This window comes from Poecile atricapillus, chromosome W (genome assembly GCF_030490865.1).
Source record: "Poecile atricapillus isolate bPoeAtr1 chromosome W, bPoeAtr1.hap1, whole genome shotgun sequence".
Taxonomy (NCBI): Eukaryota; Metazoa; Chordata; class Aves; order Passeriformes; family Paridae; genus Poecile; species Poecile atricapillus.
Genome location: NC_081288.1, coordinates 21,789,840 through 21,811,247, shown reverse-complemented (window position 1 = coordinate 21,811,247; position 21,408 = coordinate 21,789,840). Strand labels below are relative to the sequence as shown.

General features: G+C 36.9%; 1 protein-coding gene across 4 annotated transcripts in view; it reads right to left on the bottom strand.

Annotated features, from left to right (window-relative positions):
* LOC131592253 (myosin-binding protein C, slow-type-like) overlaps positions 1–21,408 on the bottom strand; it is a 69,635-nt gene that overhangs the window by 30,486 nt on the left and 17,741 nt on the right. For 2 of the 4 annotated variants that reach the window (XM_058863646.1, XM_058863648.1), the window contains exons 2-11: positions 17,852–17,884; positions 14,967–15,008; positions 9,427–9,459; positions 9,023–9,058; positions 8,340–8,375; positions 5,939–6,043; positions 5,262–5,410; positions 4,781–4,898; positions 3,943–3,994; positions 2,351–2,407 (exon numbers count right to left, since the gene is read on the bottom strand). In XM_058863646.1, coding sequence (XP_058719629.1) covers positions 2,351–2,407; positions 3,943–3,994; positions 4,781–4,898; positions 5,262–5,410; positions 5,939–6,043; positions 8,340–8,375; positions 9,023–9,058; positions 9,427–9,459; positions 14,967–15,008; positions 17,852–17,884 — 661 coding nt within the window. The remainder of the gene's footprint in view (positions 1–2,350; positions 2,408–3,942; positions 3,995–4,780; positions 4,899–5,261; positions 5,411–5,938; positions 6,044–8,339; positions 8,376–9,022; positions 9,059–9,426; positions 9,460–14,966; positions 15,009–17,851; positions 17,885–21,408) is intronic. The other 2 variants (XM_058863647.1, XM_058863649.1) reach the window with 2 other exon arrangements.

Genomic DNA, 21,408 nt, shown 5'->3' with positions numbered 1-21,408 from the left:
AATACAATAATTCTGAGACAGCAGTGTAAGTTAGACAACCTCAGGAATGCAATTTTATATTTCATTCCTTTTATCTGTGCTCATGCCTTCCAGAGGGTGACGGTACAGCGAATGCTGCCACTTCTGTGAAATTCCTCCTGCATGGGGGAAGCTGGAGATCAGCCCTTCCAGTTAGAAACATGAAAAAGACCTGTAAAAGCTGAGACCCACCCCCATGGGGCAGCTCTGTCCTTTCCCAGGGCTGGCTGCTCACCAGTGTCTGCCCATGCCAGAGATGTGCACTCTGTGGAAATCAAAACAGAGCTCCCCTTAAAACCAGGCAGCAGCTGGGAATGAGGATCCTGGTTTTCAACCAGATTGAAAGACTCAATTCCAGGCTCGTTTTCCTCTTGCATAACTGGAGAACAAATTTTTAATGCTTAGAGCAAGCCAATTTTGGTCTGAGACCTCAGTAGTTTGAGCCGAGGCCAGAGGCCAAACAGAGCATAGTATTTCCTAAGCAGATTGACCTTGCCATGAAATCACTTTCATATCTCTTTGTGCAATTTTGTTGAAAGATGTACTCAAAAAAAAAAAAAAAAACAAAAACAAAAAGCCATCAAGGACCTAAATATTTGAGTGGTTTTTAGATCTTGTGCCTCTTGGAATTTCATGCTGCTACTGATCCACTGCATTGACAAAGCATATCCAGTCATGGTGTGGCTTACTGAGATAAGACTTGATATGTCTGCCTGCCAACCAGCAGAAAATTAGAAAATAGACAGTATATTGATTCTATGCATTTAGGTTTGTTTTGTTTTTTTTGAAAAAAAACATGTTTCAAGTAGTATGAGCCAAAAAGGAAAAGTTCTAGGTCTTTCCTTGGTCATACAACCAAAAAATAAAAGAAAAAGAATGCACCTCCAACATTGCTTGTCATAAAAATTGAAATGAAACCATGGATTTGTCTTCATAATGATGGATGTTAATATCCAAACACATGGATATTAATATCCACACTGTGGCTTAATTAACAATCTTATTAAATTAAGCTCAGAAATATGAGGTTGCATTTCAGGGCCTGAAGCATGGTGAACCAATTTGACCAAAGTCAAATAATGGTGTCTAAGAACTAAATATTTGCTTTATCCATTAAACACACAATAGGTATACCATGTTTATAAGGCTGTACAGTATTTGTCTTACAAATCTTAAGAGTTAATTGTTAGTAAAGAGGTAATGTCTCTTAAATCACATTTATCTTTCCACAAAACCACCAAGAACTCTCGCATGCAATTCTCATGTTACTCCTGAAACACCACACAGGCAGTCATGAGAACTGGCATGGCCAGTTTTATTAGTAGGATGAAAGAACAAACTGAAGGTCCTAATTAGGGATGAGAAGATTGAAAAACCAAAGACCTGGTGGATGAGAACTGGTCCAAGTAATTCTTTGCCTACTTTCAGCTTCAGCTTTTCCTGTGTCCTTTAGTTGCTTAAACACTATCCTCCCCCCCCCCCCCATAGCTGATGAGCCCATTGTGACCTTTGAATGTAATTAACACTGCAGATTTTCCTCTTTCAGAGTAAGTGGTAGATGAGATAAAGGATGTAATTCCTTTTCCAGTTCTCTGTGATCAGCTGCCATTGATTTCCATAGCATACAGAATTTCTCTGCTCGATTTTAAAAGATGATGAATTAACTAGTCTTCATCTGGTGAAAGACTAAACTGGGTTTAAGATCTCAGATAACTGGAGACATCAGAACACCAGATTTTCAAGGCAAGTCAGAGAAACATGTGCCCCAGTTTTTATCCATCAAAACATTTGAGTTAAATAAAACGTTACTGAGCATTTGTGTGTACATATTAAAAAAAACAAAAACGAAGAATTATACCAGTTATCTATGACTAGAAAACATGATACATGATTTTTTCATATAAGAATGCTAATAAAATCAAGTGAAGATGTACCCATGGAGATAAATTTAACCCTTTCAGGTTTTTTTACTGTTGCACCAGACTCAATTTTCTGTACTGCTCATCCCTGTGTAGGAAATTTGCCCCCCCTCTGCCTTCCATGCAAACACAAAATAAACAGCAAATGAACTAAACGTTATTGGCCTCTTTAGGCTGAGGCTCATTTTTTCCCCCAGCGCACTCAGATCTGAGGTTTCTTTTCTGCACACTTAGAGGTAAAATTAACTGAACATTTGCATATTATACTATGAGAATAATAACAGTTAGAAACATTAAGAAGTTGAAAGGTCACAAAATTCTTAAGGAGTTATTAATGCTACACCTGACTGTTTCTGTGTGCGAACCTAGAGGTTTGCAATCCACACCTGCTCACTGCATCACTTGGTTCTCACCTACGTTTCAGGAGACCACTAAAGTCAAGTTCTCCTGCATCCTCTTGTCCTTCACCACTGTTATTAACAGAAAAAGATCAAATCTTTGTTTAATACAGGAAGACTTAGACAACACACATTGCAAACGCTCCACAGTTCTCATACACTCAACATTGTCCAGACACACAAATAATTGTATAAAATCAACACAAACTTGTATGCTTTTTCACACGGATTGTGTTTCTGTAGGCACTTGTGAAAAATAACACAAAGGTTTGTATTGCTGCTTCTTATACTTTGATGGCAAATTTTTGTAACTGAGTACATAAATTTGCCGAGGTTTGTGTTGGATTTCAGTAACACAAACAAATGGGAGCTAGACAACACAACCAGCTTTGTTTTTCATTTCCGTAGTGGACAAAACAAAGGGCTTGTGCTGATCTCTTTCTGTGAATACAAAACAAGGATTTGCATTGCTGGGTGATGCTTTTAACAATGCATAGCTCTGTCAAATACTGATTGAAAAGTACTTAACCTTAAAGATTTAACCTCTTTCTAAATGAAAGGAGAAAACAGTTATAAAAAAGAATAAAACAGTACATGGTCCTTTTTTACTGATAGAACCACAGTTCTATGAAGGTGCATTTCTTTCTTTGATGTGATCTTTAGAAGAATTACCTTATCATAGAGCACATATCGACAAAAGAAATGCCCTAAATATTTTTAAAAAAGGTAACTTAACTGCAATGAAACCAATGTTTAATCAAGATTTTACATGCAAGGTATTATTTAAAAAACCAGAAAATACTGAGATATCTTCATCTGCTTGGGCTGACTAATTATTGCATTTTTAAAAATGTGCTGAAGAAGGAAATGCACCTTGAATGTAATATCTTTTGTATTTATCATTAAATTAAAGCTCTCTAAATAAAGGCAGTTATTTCAGAATTAAAACTTTACTTGTAAATTTTAAAACTGCATTCATTATCTGTTTGCAAAATAGTTTTGTTCTATATGTTTTTTATATATTTCATCACAAAAATATGACACCTATATTGGTTAGAATTGCTACTTTATCAGAAAGGTAACAAATCTTAAGACACAATGCATTACCTTACATTCTGTACTATACTATTTGCTGTTTTCCCTTACTGATGGTATTTACTGTTTACTGTAAGGTTACAAAGCCAGATCCTGTCTTCTTGCAATCAGTGTGAATTTTCTCTCTGCTTTTAATCAGTGCAGGATTGGGACCAGGAACTTTCATATTGTGGCTGACAGCTTTCAGGAAACATGCAGTAGAATATTTTAATGAATGAAAATATATTTTTAAAAACCTCCAAAGAAACATATATTTAATTGACTTACATATTCAATCTTCCTTTAAATTAATGACACTTGTAATTCACAGTAGGGGTATTTAATACTGCATGTACTATCTATGTGTTGTAACTATCTCATTCCACCTACCAGAAATTACTCTAAATCCCACTTCTTTAATCTATATTTACAAAAACAGTTTTATAAAGTACTTGATACAATTGTCTGACACAAGCTCTATGCATGCTACCAGTATCCATTACCGAGGAGCTTGATAGGATCACTGAAGTTACCTTCTTTTGAAAGCAGATCTGATGTCAATGGATGGAGCAGCTTGGGAAGATTCTATGAAATAATGGTAATACAGGAATTAAAAACATAATTTGAATCATTTATGTGATCAGTGTGATCTGGAATATGAAATTCGTTCAGTTTCCTGATAAGTGACCCCCTTAGGCATTAGGTTCTGGTTTCTGCAAAGATGCTCAGTGCTAAGCATACCATTTCTCTGAAGTACTTTGTGCAGTTCTGAGAAGGAGATCTGTTTCTCTGATGTTTCTTTCTATTCCCCTTCCAGCTTTATTCACAGGCTCTGGACTTTTTTTCTTTGCACTTCCTATGCTTTCTTCCCTGCTGTCCTCTTTCAGCATCAGAGGAAGGAGACAGTCTCCTCCACAGCTACAGACTCACACTGATTTTTGGGGCAAGGTGGGATCCCCCTTGTGTGAATTACTCCTTTGGGACAGCCTGAATCAGATTAAAAGGTTCTGATTCACAGCCAGTGAAGGATGGAGCCAGGCTGACCCCCACCTTGCTGACCTCTAAGGACACACACAAAGCCGTGGGTTTTGTGTGCCAGAGCCTGATTTAAGTTCAATACTGGTTTTACCTGCCAGCTTTTCTAATTCTTGGATAAATATCTCACATGGAATCTATTACAGTCTTCATTTAGACAATAAATTACATTCACATGAAAATTCTCTGAGCTCTATGCTAAAATGTTCACTTCCAGCTTCATTTCATTTAAAGGGTCTGAACAAAATGAAGTATCATTTCAAATAAAAAAAAAAAAAAAAAAAAAAAAGAGAAAGAAATCCCTATAAATATTTACAGATACAAATGGAACCTTACCAGTGACTTCAAGGTCAAAAGAGCAGCTATCAAATTTGTCCTTATAAGATACTTCACAGCGATAGTTCCCTGCATAGTTTTCCTTAGCTTTGATGATCTGCATCTCAAATGTGTGAATCTAAAAATCAAGCACAGTTGTTTGTTAACCTGGGGGATGCATTTGCACAAAGCAGGAGTTAAAATATGAGTCTTTCAGACATGCACTAGAAACAAAGAATAACTCAAATAATGGGCTCTGAAAAGAAACTGCAACCCAGAAACGGGATCAGAAAATTTTGATTTCCCCACCATTACTTGTCTTGCGCAGAAAAGAGAGAGCAGAAAATCTACTTCTGCAAAGGGTCAGAGATCACCTCTGAAATATGTGTGGGTAAGTCAGGGTTAGACTTCACTGCTCTTGAACTTCTACCTGTTGCCTTAAACTGATCTCTAAGCTCTCTTTGGAGCTTTGCCCCCATAAGTAGAAAAAGTAAAAACACACCTTAGTGTGGCGCTCAAAGGATTCCTTCAGCTGCAGGTGCTTCCCCGCTTTACTGGCCAGATCCATCCATTTCCCTTTAAACCATTTAACATTTGGCTTTCGGAGAAGATCTTTGGCTTCTACTTTGGCTATAAATGTAATGTTCCCACCTGTCAGAAAGAGAAAAGAATGATGCAGCTGTTGAAGAACATGTGGTTGGTCAGTTGCATCTCTACAAGTTTATTTCACTTCCACTCTATTCAGCCTCCCTGGGCTCTACCACAAACTTAAGAGTCAGATGGAGTCACACAGACTATGAAATACTGCAGTGGTGCAGAAGTTAATGATTTTGGGTCTGGAAGCCTTCTGCTGCTATCCTGAATAAGACCTTCGTGATGTATCCATAACAGTACAGCCAACAGTATCACAATAACCAGCTTTCTTCTCCAGAAACTATACATCTTACCATTATGGTCAGTAAATTATTAGATTTTGAGCTGGTCTTGAGTTAAACAATTGGGTTTTGAGTCTCTCCATACAGCCCTTTTGCCTTTGGAGCAGAGTTCACCTCCAGCTAAAACCAGAGGCAGTATTTGCAGCTGAGGGCAGAACCTGAATGCTACAGAATCTGCACACACCATTCCCAGCTCAGCCTCTGCGTCTGGGAGTGGCTTTTGGTTTTGTTCGTAGGCACTCACCAACACTCACTGTCCCACTCTGTGGTTTCTCGACAAATAAAGTGGATCTTTGGGAGTCATCGCGTTTTTCTGACTCTTCTGGAGCTCCTTCTCCAAGAGACCATACTGAGATGCAGAGAGAGGGGGAAATATCAGTCATCTGAGGGTGTTTTACTCCCTCCAAAGTACACTTACCTGAACTTCCTAAACTCTCTAGCCCTAGCACCTTTCTCTTCAGATGTCCTGAAAGACATGTAAGCTTTTGTTCACACTGACATCCATTGCTTGGCTGTCGCATTGTGTACAGCTCCTGCAAGAGCTCTACCTCCGTGGTGACAGAAAATGGAACTATCAGGGAGGAGGAGAGGGGATCCTGATCAGCCAGGATGGGCACTGAGCAACTTGAATGGCACCAGCATTCAACCATGAGTGCTTTACAGAGGCGATGCACAAAGGTCAGCTCTTTGTTTTTCAGAAGAGATGGAGGTTCTGAAAACACAAACAGCCAGAAGCACAAAAATCCCCAAATCTGATTCACAGTTTCAGTAGATCTCTCTCAACCCAAACTAAGTCCATTGTACAAGCTGGTTCCTCCTCCATGTCTGCAAAGTAGGGTAGGGATGAAGTGCACTTCTGAGCTTTCTTCTCTGCCATGACAGAAGCAGAGAATTTGGGGATTAGTCAATAGAATTTGACCTATTTGAATAGAATAGAATTTGGGGATCCTGCCATGTGAATTTTATGTGATATTTTATGGAAAAAGTAGTTTGTCAGATGGAAAAGATTGTGCCATATGCTCAGACACAGCAGCTTCTCTTCTGGAAACTGGAGGTTTGGAACTGAAAAGGAACAGCAGTACTGAGAGAAGCAGCAAATGAGTGGTGTCCCCAGGGCAGAGCACTGTACCAGGATAGCTGTATGTTTCTGGTCTTCCTGTTTATCTGGACAGCTCTAGCTTTGTGCTATGCCATTACATCTTGGGTAAATCCATGGTCAAAACAGATTCTAGCAGAAAGTGCAAGGAGAGCGAGGCAGTGAATGCCTGTCTGTTTTCAGCTCACTTTCCGCAGAGAGGCAAAGCACGTGTCTCATATTCCAACCTGTAGTCCAAAATGCCACCTCTCTGTTTTTTGAGGAGTTATTGCCAGTACAGAGGGGAAACTAATTAAAGTTGGAGGTCAGAATAGTCTTTCTGATATGTAGTGATTACTGCTGTGGGAATCTTTTCAACTCATGAAAATTTCTACCACCTACAAATGCAGCACAGCTCATGGCAACCTTGGGAAAATGCAAACAAATTGGTTTTATTATCCTAAAGACTATTATGAATTTTAAAAAGGTATCAAAATGCTAGATAGCTTTGCTATAAAATCTTTGTGTTTCAGTCAATTGTGGATAGTGTGCCTAGCATCTCTGTATCTGCCTGCTTGTACAAAATTTCTCACAGGTAAAGACATTAATGTTTATACACACATGTATGTACACATATATAGACACATACATGAAATGATTTACACAGACATAAATGAATGCAAATATATATATATAGATACATATCTATATATATACTCTCTATAATTTAAATAATCCAAACATTTAGATTATACCACAACATGAGAACAAATGAAGGTTATTGGTGAGAAGAGGATGAAGTGATGATATTACAGGATCTGATCACGTGCAGTAACAAACCTAACATGCCACGGGATGATATGGAAAAAGGATATTAATAAATGGGAAAAAGCTTACACAGAGTCATTAATTTGGTACCACATAAAAGATCACCTAAGTATTATCATGGCCTTTAGATATTAACATTTTCCTATTTATTAAACAAACAGAAGGGAAGGTGGGTTTGACGCAGGCTGGCATAGGCTGCTATGCCAGGTCTATAACCATGGTTGAAGTACCAGCTGCTCATTTTGTTCCAGAGGCTGCAAATCCTGAAACCACGAGAGTGGGTGCAATGTGCATTACCTGCCAGGGTAGGAAGAAAGAGGTTATGATGGTTTTGCTAAGTTTTCCCCACCGTCCTTTGAGGTGTGAGAAGAAGCCATTCTCCTACAGTCTTCTGGGACCTGTGTGTGGGATTTGGGTGAGGCTGAATGTAGGAGTGGAATTCCTGTAGGCTGAGGAGGAATGGAACAGCTATGTATCTATCTATACAGAAACAGATATAGATAGATAGGTATGTATGTATGTGCCAAGTGCTGCTATACATGTCCTGCTCTGTGCAGCACAGCCTTCTCTCACTCCTGGTTTAGCTGCTAGAAACCTATTTGCTTTGAAGCATTTCAACAGCTATAGTTTGCTACTGTCTAAACAATGAAAATAAAGTATTATCTTTTAAAAATAAAATCTAAACAGTATTTATATTATTTAATTTTGGGAGTGTTTCATCATGTTTCTCAGGAGGTCTCACCTGAATCTTTTCTTTCTGCTGGCTTAGACATCCCATCTGAAAGGGAAGAGCAATTTTGATGACACCAGCTCAGAGACCACAGCTTAATTGACCTCAGATTACTGGGATTTTAAGAACATTGATTCTTCATACAAAAAGATCAGACTAAATATTTGGGACCATATCTATGAGGAAATAGTTGAATACCAGAAAAAAGTGAACAGCGGAGAAAAAACCCCAGAAATCTTCACCACTTTTCTCTGGAAAGTCTAAATTAATTTAACTCCGTTCAAGACTTTCTTTGGAAACGTTACATGAGGCTGATGTTTTTTCCATGATTTGTCTAGCTCCAGGTAACGGATTAAATTCTGTTCTTCAATATTTGTCTGAGGGACAATATTTTGATTATTTAAAGAGTATATTTATTTACCTGGAGTTGCTTTTGGATCTACTGACCAACATTTTACCTTCCACTGGGAGATCCACTAAAGACCTCAAGACAGGATAGGACAGGGACTTAGCTGATATAAGGGTCTTGTAACTTGAACAGAGATTAATAAAATATAGGGCACTATAAATTTTTTTCTAAGTCGTTTGTTTTACGTTCAGTCTGCTGGCCTGGACTCTTTCTTCATTCATATTCAAGAGAAAAATACATACATACATACATACATACACACTCAAAGCACTATCACAGTCCTAACCTGCCGGTGGAGTACTAACTGAGGTGTCATCTTCATCTGTGAAAAGAAATACAAATGAAAAAGCACATGAAGAAACTGAAAGCACAGGCGGTCATCTGCTTTAAAACAACTACATGAAAATGTAAAACCTGCAAAAGAAAGGGAAAAAATAAATTGCAATACTCAGGAGCATTCACAATGGAAGCTTCAAACTGATGAGGAAAGCTTTGCATAATTCAGTAGCTGAAATGGTAAACCTTAATGTTTCAAGCAAGTAAAAAACAAAATGAGATGTGGACTGTGATCTATGATTAAATCATGAGTTTATATGAGAGCTGCGGAGTGATTCTGTTTGTTAGAGATGTAATCCACAGTAATTACAATAAGAAAGCCACAATGAAATGAAGGAGAATCACATATCTAACCTGAGGAAGATGTCATTTCTCTGATGACCACGTCTGCAATTAAAATGTGCACCACATATGCATTCAACATTATTAAATCAAGATATGAAAAAGTTAAAACTAGTCCCCTCTATTTATACTTTGTAATTTCTATACTATAATATTAATTTCAAGTGCAAGGAATACACAACTCAGTTTTTCCTCATATCAACAGGAAAATAATTTTAAACAAGGAAAGAACCATTATCACTATGCTGGGTTTTCCTATTGATTACACTAAAAGTTGACTGTCATGAAATACAAAATCACTGCAAGTAATTGTTACCCAGGTATTTTAGAATGTTTAATCATATAGAATACATTGAGGCGTATATCTATATGAATCAAAACCCTAAAAAAACCATGAAACTGACATTAAATGGAAATAATGTAATCATGATTATTTGAAAACCAGAATAAGATAAAGACCATCTTTACAAGAGTCTCTTTGAATTTTAGATGTTGACTAGAAACCTCAGAGATCAGCTTTGATAAAAATAAGCAAAAAGTCTTGGTGTCTTAAAAGCCTAATGGTAAAAGAAAGAAAACAACCAAGCTATCATTTGAAAGACAAAAATAAATTAGATATCTTTAGGATTAAATACATAAGTAATATGAAGATAACATGTTTATATACAGTATCAGAAAATAATCTGTAGAACATTTCAAAATGGAGAACAAAGTTAAATAAGAACAGCTTTGGAAAGATATTAACCCACATCTTTAAAGATACTTTTTTGGGGGGGTGGATTTTTTTTAATATCTTGTATTTTTGTTTCCAAAATCAAATTTTAAATCAGAACTTATCCTTTGATTTTGACCTTAAAGTTATAATTTATCTATCTTTTTTTCAAGGAAAAATGTAATAACTATGACAAACATATGAAATATAGTTGCGTTTTCATAAACTGGCAATATTGAATTTTTGGGTTTGTTTAACCACTGAAGGTTAATTAAAAATCTGTTAATAGAATTTTTCTACTTCACCATAACATTTTACTCATTCCTTTTTAATGATTCGTCAACTTCATTTTAAAGATCCCTTGGGAGGAAGATGAGAATTGTAAAATGTATGCCTACACATGAAGGATTAATGTGTTATCTTCCAAATATTTTTTCTTATTCATAGAGGGAAAAAAAAAATTTAAAAAATGGAAGCATCCTCATGACCTGCATCATCTAATGCCAGAAGCAGATGTTGAAAATGTTGATTTTCAGTAAAAGCACGGTGATGATTAAGTCATGTCAGATGTTTTAACATACTGCATTAGTGACTAAATGGCTGCAAGACTATGTGCTTCCACTGCAAATATTTCTCCATATTTCATGAAAGCATTGAGTGTACTTTCAGCTCTTTTTGTCAATGATGTCACCATTGTGATTGATGATGGCTCAAAGAGCTATTTGGCTGAAAAAAATAATTAAGACTAGCGTAAAACATTTGATGTGATGCATCCTACATGGTGATGTATGATAAGCAAGTTATGAAAGGACCACTCAGATTTCTTTTTCATTTAATCATTTGAAAAACCAAAAAACCCAAAAAGAAGTTATTAGTTTTGCAGAGGGATCACTGGGGTTTCTGAAGGGTAATCTATCATTTTTCAAGCAAAGTGTTAACATCAAAGACAAACAAATGAAACAAACAAACATGTCAGAAGTAATAAGATGAAAGCCCAATTGAATGTTTTAGAAATGCAAAGAGTATGAAAACAGTACATGCTGAAGGAATTGTTTTGGTAAATGGGTAATTGTCAATCCATCACTTCTTCTATCTCTGGCTTCTAGGACAAAATGGACTGACTATTGGTTCAGCAGCTAGAGCCAATTCAGTTTCTGTGATGAATTATAGTTTGTGCTAGCAATAAAGTCTATTTGAAGATAACAAAAACAGCAAAAAAACATATCTGTCAGTAGAACCATGATCATTAATTCACTGCCCTTATCTTCTGCAAGTAAATGTTTAATGGAATATATTTTTCAATCTGTTGCATGACAAGAGTTTGGTATGAGGAAATCAATTGATTCATTTGACAGCAGGCTGATAAGATGCATTGCTCCATAGAAATCTTTTTCTGTGGCACACTCTTATTAACATATAGGGTATTTATGTTTCTTTTCCTTGTTTCTAAATGATAACATTAACTGTGGAGCAGACTGAGCTTCATCAGGAATAGATCCTTGTTGGATGAAAGAACTCTCCATATCTCCAAAGAAGCTAATCTAAACGCACTTAAACATTAAAATAACCTAAACATTATAATTTCTGACAGCTGGCACAGCGAATCTAGAAAAATCTGCCAAAAAAATTAATTCCTCATTCATATATGAGCTGCTGGTATCAAGGATTTTAGACCTACTTTCCCCTGGTCTGAAACATCCCACACAAAATGAAAGTTTCTATTCTGCCATCAGCCGATGGCACTGGCATTGTTGACAAACTTAATGTTGTGCAGAAGTGGTGAAAACCCATTAATTGTACATTATTTTATTTTCCTATGCTGTTGTTTATGCTGAAATTACAGAGCACAGCAAGACTGAGAGTTTCAAATTTAGTTGACTTCAGTTACCAATCTGAGTCCCTTCAAGGGGACTTGGCGCTTTGGAAATGGCGAATGAAGTACCTAGCAATGGAGGGGAAGTTTTAGTAGGGAGACAAATGGATAAGTGAAACCTGGAAAAATACAAGGATGACACATGCGATGAACATTTTAGTAGATGGTTGGAAGAACCTAGAGGAAAGGTATCAGTAAAATATAAGGAAATTTTAGTAGCTCTTTCAATGGCTGGATGGCACCTAAAAAAAGGAATGAGCAAACTGATACTAAAATTTTATTATTATTCCAGCAAGTGGGAACAAAATTATAATATATTTAATCTGTAAGATAATACTAAAATTAAAAGTGAAGACATAAGCATTTAAATTGAATGAGTATAAGACAACGTAGTAAATTTGGAGGAATTTCTGCTGATTCACTTTTTTTCTCTGAAAATAAAATGGATGATCACACATATCCTGAATTTTTTACAACATTATTATATATATTTTTACTGGTTAATTTTATGAAAGAAAATTTTATGTTTACTGCTCTGAGCTACCAATATACAGAAAAATAACGATGAGATACAAAGAATTTACCACACTGTTTTTCATTTCATAGCTTTACAATGAACACAAAGGAATATAAATAGGTAATTTCACACAGACAATAAGTACTAAAAGGAAATAGAACAGTAAAACAGACAAACAGATAGGTATACTCTATATTCCTAAGGTCTGTTAATTTTTTCTTAGGGATGAGGTGAACATGATGGACTATGGGATTTACATGGACTACCAAGATATCTTTCTTAGATGTCAGCACAGTCCCATTTCAGGTTCCTACAGTGTCTCATAAATTATCAGCAAACTGATCACAACTGCTGGCACAAAAGTATTGTGTAATTGCTGTGGAATTCAGATATGAAAGTTTCCCATCTCTTTCTCATTCAGGGAAGTACCCAAAAAGCTGCAGAAAGTATTTTATTTATAGCTTATATGCAAGCTAACATCTAGCTGGTTCTGTCATAATTTCCTTGCTGAACTGTTCATTTTCAAGTGTAAATGGTTTTGGAAAGATTGGAAGAATGGAACCTTTTCCATTTTTGTGAATTGTATTCACCATTATAAAGATGATTTTGTTTTTTTCTGGCACAAAACCCTGAAGGAATCATTCAATGAAAATATGTTTTTCCTTACTTGGTGACACTCTGCGATAAAACAAGTGCTGATAGGAACAACTGCACTGTAACTAATTTTTAGAAGTATTACTACCGAGTGTCTGGCAATGACATCTACTTTGCTTTGCAGAGGTGACAGTTTTACTGTAACATGGCAGAAGGTCATCTTCGTATTAATATTCAGACATTGGCTGGAATTTTTACAGAGGCAACAGCTGCCACCAAGGACTGAAACTGGGCAAAGTTTCCATAGTAGGATCTCAAACAATATTTTTTGGTAGTAAAATCTTCCTAGCACTAAAAGATTTCTCTCAGGAGGAACATTATTCCTCCTAGAAAATACTTGTGTCCTTCACTAAATTCAAAAGAGAAACATAATGATGTGTAAGAAGGTAATAGAAGTTTTGGATAAGTTACCTACCATGTTTTCATTTTTATTCACTGAAATGTAGGCTTGTAAGCAGTGAGGAAATCACCATTCATGTTCAGTTTGGGAACAAACATTTCTTTCATATCCAAATTAAAGCAAGCAGAACTAACTGTTGGAATAGCTTGAGGCAAGACCTTCATCTTTTTTCCTATCATTAGGCATGCAAATTATTCTGAATTGCATTTCCATTACTGAGTTGACAGATTTGATTACTCACACAAATTTTGTGTGTCAAAATAATTGCTCAATGCAAAGATAACTGGCAAAATAGCATGCACTGAAGCCTGGTTCAGCATTTTTATTTTCAAAAGGGTACTTGAATCACACATTCTTAGTGTTTATATTTTGACTCTGCTGAGAAAAATAGCCATGCATGCCATTGCCAAATAAATCTGCAAGTATCAAGTATGCATCCAGTCTGTCTAAAAGACAAGATTTTGTTTGGAAGACACCAAAAGCCAGAATACATTTTCAAGCAAGCCATTTCTTGATTTGCCATGAAAAAGCGTAGCCATGCCATATGAAAATCAAGCATTGCGTCAGTTGTAAGCATAACTTGGTCTGGTTTAGCCTTTAATCAGAATTCAGTTAAAAAAATGGGATTATTGTCTTCAAAATAACCCGATGGGGTGTTTGATTTCTGTTTTGGCAGGGCTTCCACAAAAATTTGTCCCAGTTTGCTCAAAATGTATCCTCCTAACCAGAGGAGCTAGAATATAATCTCAGCAGCAGAAAGCTGTGTATTAAAACTGGAGCTGACTCTTGCATGTGTTGCTCGTGGAACAGTTATCTATTTGTTCACAGCAGACAGTCCTCAAAGACACTTTTCAGAACCTGTAAAGAGCTCAGCTCCTGGGCTCCCAGTGAGGACGGAAAGATGAATGTTCGATTTTTTTTATTTGAGATGAAAAAAATCTATGGAGATTTCTGAAAGGTAAAATATCAAGTTTCTGTGGTAGAACAGAAACAGCCTAGAATTAGAGTAGGACATTGTCCACTTTATTTAAAAGCAACCAATGTGCACAGCATCTATGTTTTAGCAAGCTTGGTCAGGGGCAACATCCAGACTCATTTAAACACAGCTTTCTGCTCATGCAAATCACTTGTAATTTGATCCATTAATTGAACAGTCAATATAAATACTGTTGCTAGAGTATCTGTCGGGTTTGCAGAATTTTTGAAGATATTCACGAGTACCATAATTTCCTTGTGCTGGCTAAGTCATGCAGAAAAAGGATCTAGGAAGTCTCACATCACACTTCCTAAATTCAGCACAAAAATTCTGAATGAAAGCTCAAACAACCCAGCATCAGAATAGCATTTAGGAATGTTATCTTTACTGCCCATTTTTATAGTATGGTTTCAGACTTACCTTTACCCTTTTCATTTCCACCCTCCTGTGGTGTTGTTTGTTCTGTGTAGGAAGTACAAGTATAGTTTTGAGAGGATCTTAAAGTAAAAAGAAAGACTTACACAGCATTAAAAAATGCAGGTTCTGCTAGTAGTGGAAAAGCAACGTTAAAGAATGATTGATATATGTGTATATGCAACATAGACTTGCAATCCCATAAAGAATTTTAAAACCTGTGCATATCAGTGCAATTTCTGTTTTGAACAAGTAATGTAAGATTGATGCTCCTGGACTCAGTGGAAGAAAAATGCTGGGTTTTTCAGAAGCAGCAGTTGTTAGTCTCTTGTTCTTGGGCAAATTCACAAAAGCTTTTGAAATTCATTACATATCACTGTTAATTGGAAAGACATTGGATCAGACATATGTTACTACCACTCAGTTAATCCTTAAGAAAAATTACAGAGAGAGTGTGTTGAGGATGTTCTTTAATTCTTTATCATCATCTTCATCATTATCCACATAGTCTTGCCAAGACAACTTGTATTTAGTTTTCTTGATCAGAACTGCCAGCCTGTCATCTACTCTGAGCAGGTGAATGGGAATTATTTTTTATTTCATCTGTATGACAAAACTTGGACTGTGCTTTGAACAAAACACCAATTTCCACACTCTCTCTGTTTCAGGATTTGATAGGATTCCTATTGGTTTTGTTTTCCTACTTAATTCAATCTAGAATCTTGTCAAATCATGTGAAGTGTGCTGTCTTCGAGGTATAAACACAATATCCGATTGCCTGTGAACAATGGCTTTCTCTGGCAAACTTACCTGTCAACTGCCTGACAGAACATGGGTTTGGGTGATGGTCAATAGACTAACACTCTCAAGATGGAATTAAGAAAATTTTTGTTCCATGGAGAAAACATCTGCAAGAGCCAGCTGATTATCCTGATTTCTTGTTCACATGTGTGCAGCCACAGTAACTATGAAAATTAAAGCTGAAACTTAAAATGAAACTCCACATTCTGGTAGTGTGACAGACTCATAGATGCTTCTGTCTGAATTCCCTAAATTCCCAAGCTCCAGTTGTCAGGTTGTCCATCTTGGTCCGATGTTCCTATTTAATGGGACTTTTGCTACAGTAACACTTTCTTTTCCCAGTAGGAACTGGCATCAGGAGATTGGTAGCAGATGGTAGCATGTCTACTTCACCATCTACTACTTCATCAGTCAAAGTGTTCCTCACCTGTGGCTTGACACTGAGATGTGGAAAGACCTCTCACAATGACTTCCCAAAAATGTCCTGGTGCAAGGTGCTTGTTTATGTCCAATAAACTATTTTTAAGTTATAAAATTTGGAATCTTGAAACCAGCTTCCCTCTGAGGGCATTAGCACTTGATAATCCAAGATGCCAGCATCTTGAGTCAGGCAGAAGGAAGCTAGAGGTGACTGGCATGTCCAGCTTAGAAATATCCCGTATAGGTCTGTGCCTAACCTTAAAGCCTAGTGACACCCTACTTATTTTTCAGAAGAAAAACAGGTAAGGAGAAAAGAAAGGAGGCTATAGAAGCAAGTTTGTATTTAATCCTGTGTTTTTAAATAGAAAGGAAGATGGTAATTATTGGAAAATGTTAGATGTTTTTAATGTAACTCTTCAAAAATGCTATTCCTTTCTGTATACAAAAAGCTGTTTCTCATTTTAGTTCTACTTGAAAGTTGAGATTGATTAAAAACATGAATTCAAGTACAAAGTATATCAGGTAAGACCCTAAGGGTGAAATTAATTAGTTTAATATTAACTGTACAAATTTTATGGTTGAGTAAAATATCATTAATTAAAAACCAATTAAGTTTCCTTACAAATATATGCAATATGAAAGAGTTCATCACATAAAAATAATATGTGGATAATTTAACCATGAAACTCCTTGTGGCAAATGATACCTTTGTCATTTTTTAATCCAAGGGTGTATTGTTGAAACAAGGACATCTTGAAACAGCCTTATAAAATACCGGTTAGGAAGACAGTAAGTAAAGGCAGATTTAACACCTGTAGGGTATTTGTTCTGTTTGGAATTGCCATTTAGGTTGCTATAAAGAGTATAAAACTCACCAAATGGTTAAATTAGACATGCATACTGTAGATATATGTATTAACCATTATCTGAGAATGTAAGTGAAGTTACTCAATGGCACAGGGCAAAGGCTTGCCTGCCTTTCCAGCTCCCACCGGAGAGAATTCTTGTGCTTTGAAGAGCTTCAGCTCTACCTGAAGCCCTCATCCTTATGAATGAGTTTTGCCTCACCTAACTTCGGCTTCCTGGAGCTCAGCCACTCCATTCTAGACAATCAATCACACTGCTCAGGGAGACTGCCTGCACATGGATATCTAGTGACATTTTAGATAGCTTACCTGGGAAATGCCCATTGGATGGGGGTGTATGACCCAGGGTCTGAGGTGGAGCTGCTGAACTACTCAGACATGATACATCATTTTCAAGCGGTTAAAAGTAAGTGAAATTAATCCCATGCTTGATTCTGTCAACTTTACACTCAGTGTATCTTTTAGGTGAAATGAAAGTGAGTATTTTGGTAATTACATGCTGCCCAGCATCAAAGAGGACAGTATAATTTAACCACATAATTTAAACAGACATGATTTACCTGTATCCTGAAGGACATGTGCAATATTAAGCAAACAGCTAATCACTCACAAACAAAAATTGAGTCTGAAAAATCAGTAATCAGGCAAAGTGAAGTGAGGATATCTTACTTGGGCAGGCTTTTTTTTTTTTTACTTTCCTTACTGTCCTCTTAGTTTCAAAGAGACAATGAACACAAACCATATTATGGCTATGCATTATCTGTTCTTAGTGCCACAGCTCAAATTAGCATTTTTTACACTAACCTGGAGGTGGCGGTGCACTTTCATTTTCAGTTTCTGAAAAATGAGGAAAGAAGACAGATATTGAGCTTCAAATACAAGCAAATGTTTTTCATACATCTGGTATACATTTGTTGACTTTGAGTTCTTTAATATTTAAGTGCAGCTGTGAAATTTATTTTGCTTTCTACACACAACATGTGACAACTTCAGAATGACAAGGTCAGAAATCTGAAGTTCTTGTTCTGCAAAGAGAAGTTAGAGAAACTGTTCAGTGTGGAGATAGATAATATTCATAGAAATGTAGAATCCTTTAGGCTGGAAAAGATCTTTAACATCATTAAGTCCAAACACTAACCCAGCACTGCCAAGTGACCACTGAACCACGTCCCCAAGAACCACATCTACACATCTTTTAAATTCCTCCAGGGATGCTGAGTGCAGCTCTCTAGGCAGTCTGTTCCAGGGATCAACAACCCTTCCAGGGATGAAATTTTTCCTAATATCCCATCTCAACCTCCCCTGGTGGAACTTGAGGACATTTCCTCTTGTGCTATCGCTTTTTACTTGGGAGATGAGACTGATCTCTATCAGTCTGCAGCTTCCTTTCAGGTAGTTTTAGAGAGTGATAATGTCTCTCACTCATGTGCAAAATTAAGCAAAATTTCCACCAACTGAAAGAACATCAGACATTATTTTAACTGTGAAGTGTAATGTATCCATTAACTTAGGGGGATCATGCAAGGCGAATCCAGGGACCTCAATCTCATTTTCACCATACCATTAGACCTAGAGATCAATGTTCAGTGCAAGCAGAAATTAAAAACAACAACAACAACAAAAAATGTTTAGTTGCTCTGAGTAGGATCTGCAGTATGTTTGGATTTTCCTCCTTTCAATGCTGATTTTTAATGTAAATCACTTCCCTTTCCAATGTGTGATACAGAAACCAGGCTTTTTATCCTATTTAAATGTTAGCCTTTTGGGATGACATGTTTTCCCATCTAAAAACAGAAGAAAAAATTGACTAGCGAAAATAGATTTTCAAAAAGAAAAGGAAGCTTATTTTCAACATTTAAAAGCTTTCGTAGTCTAGACAGGTTGAAAACAGCAATGTTTTTTGGCACTAAAATTGACTTACAGTTTAATTACTTATAACAAGCAAAGATTTAAAAAGTTGAAACCCTGTAAGAACTGTAAGAGTAGATGGCTCTTAATAACCTTTATCATGTTATGGACATTAACCCTTGGAACCCAACCTCAGGTCAGATTCAGGAAAAAAAATTCAGTATCTGTCACTCAGAAATGCTGGTAAGGCTATTCCTTTACACTCAGTTCTAAATATAATTAAACCACAATTCTTATTCTTAATAAATCCATTAAATGTTTTAAAGGGAGGAATATTTTTAAAGCAAATACAATTTTAAGCTGAGTGTGTGCATTTGTTATAGTGTAGGAACTTCCAGTCACATACACAGATACAACAGCAAACCCTTGTAGAGGTTCCAAAGAGAATCCCTTGTTACAGGGAAAGAGCTTGTGTTGTAAGTTCTGATCACAGCACCCACCACACAGAATGGAAGCAAGAATATTAAAGACCAACACATAGAGTGTGAAAATAAAGAAATATCTTTACATGGGTTCATAGCAATTTATTTTTTCTGGTCTCATTACTGACATACTAAGTTTTGTTTTATGGTCTAGAAAAATAAGAAAAATTTTCATATGAAAACTTGAAACTTATACCACAAAGAGTATGTCTTGGAACTTATTTGCTTTCCTACCATGACATTTCTCACTGTTTCTGCTAAGATGTTCCATTGAGACATCATTGTGGCATGGAAGTATGTTTCTTGCATGGAAAAGTAATAGCAGAAAATTATTGGTTGCATAATTTTCCTTGTGTAAATTAATAGCTAGAAACAGGGAGTATTCTTATGAATACTGGATTATAAAATCCTCGGTGGCTTACCAGTTAGAGTTACAAACTTATAATTAAAAACTCAACAAATAAAGCACTTTCCACTCTCAGATGAAAGGCCTATGAGAGTTTGAGGGACTTTCCTTGAATTTTTCTTTCATTTTGAGAGTTATTCTGTGGCTTCACCAACACTGAAATGCTGCTCAACTATCACACATCTTACAAGTCCTGCCTCACCCAGCACAGATGTTAGCCAAAGTCTGCGGCACAGACCAGGCCTGAAACATTATTATTATAGTCTAAACTTCTTCTCATGCATGCAGACAACAAAAGGAGACATTCAAAACCTGAGCACTCTCACAGGCAACCTACACCATTGGACCCTGTTCCTAGCAGAGAGCTTGGACTAGACTATCTCCAAAGGTCCAACCCCAAAGGTCCTTTCCAACACAGCTATTCTGCAATTCTGTGATGAGATGAGGACAGAAGACAGGCAAAGTCAGTGGTTTGTTTTCTAAACTGTAATTCAAGGCTGTTCAGGGCATTGATAAGAAAACTGAGTCAAAGAAGAGACCTGAATTATAAGATGGAAAGAAAAACGAAAAGGAGAGAGTTCCAGGGACTGGGGGTGGCAGAGACATGGGAGATACTTCATAATCTTTTGGCCATGAGCAACCCCTTTCATGGTCATGCCTGGCTTACAGTTCCATTCCTGAGGACAGCCAGGAAAAAAAACATTTATAGCTCCAAGTAGTTTCCACCTCCCCAAAGAATGACAGCCCTCTCTGGCTGACCTCTGCAAGAGGCTTGTCAGCCAGGACAGGGCTCTGCACACTCAACCAGCAGCTTATGGCTGTGCTCCTTCCCTCGGAGGCATGCTCCCTGGAGTCCCCACATGCCATTCCCCATGGCCTGTTGCCTAATATGGCACTCTGTCCAGGCATTGTCAGGGCATTGCTGGTGGAGAAAGGCTCCAGCACGCAATCCTCAATCCTTTTGGAGAAGTGCAGTTCACTGGGTTGCAATGATGCCTCTTGAGCTAAAGGGGAAAGAGGCTGTTGAAGGTCCAGTTACCACTGAATCGACACCAAAACATCAAGTGCGCCTTCTACAGACAAATAAAGTTAACTTCTGCTTCAGAATTCCAAAAAAACAAGGGTCTCTTCTTTGCAGTTCTTTATCTGAGAAGCTGAGAATGTTGCATTTCAGCGGGTTGTGTCGTGCTAAACACAGACCTTGGGTCAGTCATCGGTTGTGAAACTGGTAGTGCATCTGGCTATATGTAATACTACAGCAAAAATAGGAATGAACTCAGCAGTCCTCTCTAAATGGCTACTCAGGAAAGGCAGGGTATTAAGTGCAGTTAGTGAATAAAATGAAAGCATACTGTGACTTAGATAACATCTCCAGAAATGCTTTCATGCCTCAGCCATGTCATGAGATGCATTGAGGATCCAGTTTGACACAGGATATGAGCACTTAGAGCCAAGACATTTTTATTTGTAATTTATAATTATATATGCACATACACACTTGAAAATCAGCAGGAGATGTAACTTGACCCATTACCAACAATTTTCCATCTCTTTTTCACTTTTATCGTGTTCAGTTTTTCAGATAAAGTAAGACTTAAAATCTTTTACTGTGTATATAGATAACT